A 6064-nucleotide genomic window follows, 5' to 3' on the forward strand; every position below is an offset into this window, starting at 1 on the left:
TATATATGAATAGTGTTTGGTATTTTTCCTTGGTCTGATTCTTTAAAAGTTAATTAGCCTTAATGCTATTGCTTGATTGACTAATTTGCTCTCTGAGAGCGATGTGTATGAATACTAATTAGACAAAGTGAATTTATTTCAGAATTAATTTGTGTGTATACAGTATGTGCTTTTTGTTTGTGTGCAAGTCATTCAGTGTTAACGTAAGTAACTACGTTACTAACAAGGCTAATTTTTAGGAGAGAAAATGTCAAATGATATCTTTTAAATCTTAGTTGTTTCTCATAGAGAGCAATGAGATTAAATGGAGCAGAAATGTAGAATATTGCACAAGTTATCTAACGTCTCCTCTTGAGTCTCAAAAGATCTCAACAATGTCTCAAACTATGCTCCTGTTTGTCAAGGTGCGAACAGCTGCAATAAAAGTAAAACTCAAATGTTTCTCATCAAATTCTTCCAATCTGAACTATGGTATTCACATTCATTTTATAATCCTCTATTCTCAGTTGTGAACAATTAAATTCAAGCCTTATTTAGGTATTTTTCTCACCTCAGAATTTGTAGGAGAAACATCTATACTATATAATTTTCCATACATGGTCAAAATGTGGTCTTCAGGCCAATGTTTAAAAATCTTACCTTTTGAGGGTCAGGGTTGATTATTTAGGGTGTGTGCCTCTTTGACATGGGCCTAGATTAACCCTGTAAAGCCTAGATTACTGAAGATCTCTAATCTGTCTGAATCTATTCCCTGGTTTGGAGATCTGAGATCTACTGGAAATCTGAGGTCAGCACAGACCAGGATTTACTGTATTGCTGGAATGTAGGTTTTTATCAACCTGAGAATAAGCTGAAAGTTCTAATGCAGAGAAGCGATAGGTAAATCATTCCTAGATTATTGAATTGTGATAGAGAAGCATAAGGCTTTAAGGTTTATTGATACAATGACTCTTTTAAACACATGACATTGAGGTAGTTTGCCAGTCAAATTTTCGCATTTGCACAGTCATATGAGAGACACAGTGTTTTTAAATTGTAAATAATCATTTGTTTCTTATATTGAAGGTCATGGTACAGTTAAATTAAAGGGCTAGTGCAGTTCCAGGCAACACTGGTACTGCAAACTTAACAATTCAGTTTGACATATAAACACTTAAGGGAAATAATAGCTGTCCGGGCCACCTTCTTTGGAAGAAAGCACACTCCCTCTTATAAATACTGGGGTCAGGATTTTCCAAACGTTTTTTTCCAAACTTCAACTAAAAATAGCCTAATTTATACTGTGGCTACAGGTTTCACACACACTTTGGGGAGTCTTTTAAATGAAACCACTTTATTTGGACTGCAGCAAGTGTAAACTACTGATCCATGTTAATAATACATATTTGAATGACTGGAAGTTGTACACTTGATGGACTTTAAAATGCTAGTGATTAAAGTGAAGCTCATAACATTCTGGACTGCAGCCATTGTTTTTACCATGCTGGTTTTGCTCATTGAACTATAAAGTGTCCTATGTGTAATTTCCGTGATGTTCTGACAGTTTTTTGTCTCTTGTGTCTCCTGTAGGTGCCACCAGAGACATCGGATCAGCGCTGACCCGCATGTGTATGAGGCATCGCAGCATTGAGGCTAAACTACGCCATTTTACTAAGTACGAGAACATTTCTCCTGTCATCTGCTTACTGTGTGTCATAGTTTAAAAGTATATATACAACACAAATACACGTAGAGCACAAACAAGGGCAAAACATTATAGTTATGAATTTCATACAGAAATCATATATGAAACTTCAACAGTGGAGTGTCTGTTATGTACTGTAAAATTATTACAAGTCTCTCATTTAAATCTGATTGATTGATTGATTTTGGCATTCTTTGGTCAAAAGTTTGTTTTTTCTCTAACAATAATCAGCTTAGTATTCTAATCAATGTTTCATGTTTTGTTTTGTTTTGCTGTGCTTTGTTGTTTTGATAATAACCAGACTGTGTTTTGTTTTGATGTTTTGATAATGACCAAACTGTTTTTGTTTTGTTGTTTTGATAATGACCAGACTGTGTTTTGTTTTGATGTTTTGATAATGACCAAACTGTTTTTGTTTTGTTGTTTTGATAATGACCAGACTGTGTTTTGTTTTGATGTTTTGATAATGACCAGACTGTTGTTTTGTTTTTTTGTTTTGTTTTGTTTTGACCAGACTGAATTTTTTAACTCAGAGCTTTTTAAACCTTATCAGAATTATTTCTCTTCATACACTCGTTGATTGAAAATTCATATGTGTGGGTGCACGTATATTTTTTTTGTTCTGAATTGCAGGACACTGAGCTGTCACGTGCACAAATGTGAACATCACAACACACTTTAATCGCAGACTCACTCTCAAAGTCTGATGACACTGGCAAGACAAGAGAACACAAATACACACAATTTTCACACCTCATTAAAGTACATCTGCTGACAATTCCCTCTGACAGTCTAATGAATGGATGCCTCAGACTCTAAGCCACACTGTAAACCAAAGCCTTAATTTCTCATGGTCTGAACCCCCACAGGGTTGATGATATTTCCTTGCAAATGTTCATATTGCTCTGTAATTGAATGAGAACCTCTGACTCAGCTGTGAACGGTTGAGAACATAATCCTCTCTTCATTGCTCTCAGTGCTTTGATGGAGAGCCTGATCACTCCGCTACAGGACCGTATTGAAGACTGGAAGAAGACAGCCAATCAACTAGACAAGGACCATGCCAAAGGTGACTAAGCACCTTTTTGTCCATATGCACACTAATGTCAGTCCTTACAGAGTAGACATCATACAAATGTTCGGTTACACTTTATTTTACAGTACATGTACTTACAATATACTTACATTGTACTTACCCAAGAAAGCACTGGGTAGTATACAATAACCACATGGGTTAATGTTAAGTTTAAAGACAGGTTCAGGGTTAGTATCTAGTTATTACCCAGTTATTGTAATTGCTATAAGTAGTGTAAAATAAAGAGCAACTCAATTTTCATACATTTCGTTTTTTACAGAGTACAAACGGTCTCGTCATGAAATAAAGAAGAAATCTTCAGACACCATGAAATTACAGAAGAAAGCCAGGAAAGGTAACACAATATATTCACAATATTACTATGAAATGTTAAGCATCACAACAAATTTGGGCAATTTATTCTGTGAAATAGGATCACAAACAACACATATGTGACCCTGGACCATAAAACCAGTCTTAAGTCGCTGGGGTATATTTGTAGCAATGGCAAAAAAACAAACATTTTATGGGTCAAAATTATCGATTTTTCTTTTATGTCAGAAATCATTAAGATATTAAGTAAAGATCTTTTTTTTTTTTACAATACTACAAAGAAATGTCAAGCATGGCAACAGTATCATAAACAACACATACTAGAATACAAGCGTTTTTATATCAGTGAAAGTAATGGATCAATATTACATAACACTGCCCTATTACAAAGCAGAAATATGTTGGGAATAAGTCAAGGACATTTCCCCAAGGTCAAAACTGGCTGTTTTATTTGATGTTCAGAACAACCTGCTGTTCATATGCCATCAGTGTTGAATGCGTTTTTAGTGCCTCTTATGGTTGGTGATGGACAGTTGAATCTCGGAAGTGTTGTTAAAGCCACATAGAGACTGTGTAGAGTGCACAGTGTGTTCGATGAAATTACTGACCCTTCATATGAGGGAAACAATCCTCTGCAATGTAAGCAACCCCCTCTGCTGGCTGAAGCGCAGAAGTGCAACTCTCACCTCATTTGCTAAGCAGTTCGTGTTCATATCCCAGCAGCCAATAATTTCTGCTTTTGAAGATAGGATGACAATCCTGTGTGTTACTAGGAAGACTCCAGTGTTAAAGGAAAAGCTCCCTATTTATGTTGTTTAGTCAGGCATCTCATTCCTTCTAAGACCATTCCGTTTGATAAGATTACGTATTTTATTTTATTTTATTTTGGGTCCACTGCACATTAAATTGTACATTTTTGGTTGATTTTTGAATTTGGTTTTGGTTAAATTTGCTGTGGTGGTTTGGCTTTTCTGAAACAATTTGGCCGTGAAATGAGCTGAATTGCTTCCTAATACTAACCCTAACACAGTGCTCTCCCTCCTCTCTTTCTCTGTATCTCTTTCTCTCTGTTCCTTACCCTCTCTTGGATTCCCCCCATGTTGTGTTCTCTCTCTTTTTCATCTACTCTCTCTCTATAGAGCTACAGGGTAAGTATGTTTTTCCACGCCAAGCTGTGGCTCACTTAGATTCTTCTCACTCGTCACTCTGCATGGCCCTTTAACCTGGCCTCAACTCGAAAAAGACCCAAGCACGTCTGCAGACAGTTCTGTGGCCATCGGATTTAACCCCCACCTAACATTTTGGCTTGACAGCTGATTTAAGATCACAGCCTTTCTCATTTCTTCCATTATAACACCTGAGGGTTTGCTTTGTGCATGATTTTGCTGATGCCGTCCCAGCATGCATGCTGCTTGTGTTCCTGGAAGCAGTTCTACTGCAGATAGCTGGCTTTGCTTCCTCAGCAAAGGTCACGACCATCTCTAACAATCTAGTCTGCATGAGTTAACCTTTTAACTTCCTCTGGGAGGTTCCATGTGTTTCATTAAGAGTAGAAGATGTTCGACCTCAGAGTTCAGAAGCGTCTGTCTCCATTTGTTGTGTAGGTGCTAGTCGGAGTAATTCATTTTGTTCTGTGTTCACATTGCGTTCGTATTGTTGGAGGCTGGAAGAGAGAATGATTCTCATCTAATGCTGTGTATTCTCTTGTGTTCTGCCTCCTTTTGTTGTTTTCACTTTTTTCTTTTGATTGTCCTTTACATTCTTCTCATTCTTCCATTCGACCTGCTGTTTTGTCTGATTCTTTGGCCATTTTTTTAATTCTGTCTGTTCTTCACTGTTTCATCCTTCTCCCTTTCCCCCTTCTTTTCTGTTATGCTCTTTGTCACCCCATTTAGGCCGGGGGGACTTTCAGCCACAGCTGGACAGTGCAATGCAGGATGTGAATGACATGTACCTGCTGATGGAGGAGACGGAGAAACAGGCGGTGCGGCGTGCTCTAGTGGAGGAGAGAGGACGCTTTTGTACCTTCATCAGCTTCCTGCAGCCTGTAGTGGTACTGCCCACCTCATTTAAAGATCTAATTTTTTTGTTTTTAAGATTGAATGCAGCACTGTTTTAAAAAAGCCTCGACAGGTGTTAGAGTTCCCAAGTACATAGCTGTTCAAAAGCTTGGGGTTGGTAAGATCTTTTTTGAAAGAAGTCTCTCGAAGAACATTATTTTACAGTGTCTTTGTTATTGTTACGGGGCTGACAAGACGTGAGACATACGGATCCATGTGCAAGCTTTTTATTTAAAGGCGTGGTCATAAAACAGGCAAGGTTCAGACAATGGCAAACAGGTATATAAGGGCAAGACGAAGAGTAATCCAAAAGCTAGCGTGGGTCTGAGATCGGCGAACAATGTCCAGAGAGGTAGGCAATAGAAGAATCCACGACAGGCAGGAGATCAGGAAACAGGCAATCAGGCACCAAACTAGACATAACTAGACTAGAACTTGGAACAAGACAACACTCTGAAATGGCTCTGTAACGTAGCTATCACATGATGAGCGATAAGCGCTAAACAATACTCGGCAGCTTGACGGGGATCAGAGTGAGTGTATAAATAGGGAAGGTGTTCACACTGGATACCAGACTGGGATACCGAAGGACTGACCTTGATAATTTGGGTGCAACAGACAGGAACGTGACATGACTCTGGATGATCAGTTGTGAAGTGACGTGACTCTGGATGATCAGCTGTGAGGTGACGTGACTCTGGGTGATCAGCTGTTATGTGACGTGACGACTTGACTCATGACGATCAGTTGTGACTTGACTCATGAAGATCAGCCGTGACTTGACTTGACTCATGACAATAAACTGTGATTTGACTTGCCTCATGAAGATCAGCTGTGACTAGACTTGACTCATGACGATCAGTTGTGACTTGACTAGACTCATGAATATCAGTTGTGACTTGGCTAGACTCA

The 6064-nt window shown here is 38.4% G+C and overlaps 1 protein-coding gene across 4 annotated transcripts in view; it reads left to right on the forward strand.

Moving 5' to 3' along the window:
• Positions 1 to 6064, forward strand: part of mtss1lb (MTSS I-BAR domain containing 2b) — a 79676-nt gene that overhangs the window by 61336 nt on the left and 12276 nt on the right. For 2 of the 4 annotated variants that reach the window (XM_016497106.1, XM_016497108.1), the window contains exons 4-8: positions 1570 to 1654; positions 2662 to 2753; positions 3040 to 3114; positions 4232 to 4240; positions 4988 to 5145. In XM_016497106.1, coding sequence (XP_016352592.1) covers positions 1570 to 1654; positions 2662 to 2753; positions 3040 to 3114; positions 4232 to 4240; positions 4988 to 5145 — 419 coding nt within the window. The remainder of the gene's footprint in view (positions 1 to 1569; positions 1655 to 2661; positions 2754 to 3039; positions 3115 to 4231; positions 4241 to 4987; positions 5146 to 6064) is intronic. The other 2 variants (XM_016497107.1, XM_016497109.1) reach the window with 1 other exon arrangement.

The sequence above is a fragment of the Sinocyclocheilus anshuiensis genome, unplaced genomic scaffold, assembly GCF_001515605.1.
Source record: "Sinocyclocheilus anshuiensis isolate Anshui unplaced genomic scaffold, SAMN03320099.WGS_v1.1 scaffold502, whole genome shotgun sequence".
Taxonomy (NCBI): domain Eukaryota; kingdom Metazoa; phylum Chordata; class Actinopteri; order Cypriniformes; family Cyprinidae; genus Sinocyclocheilus; species Sinocyclocheilus anshuiensis.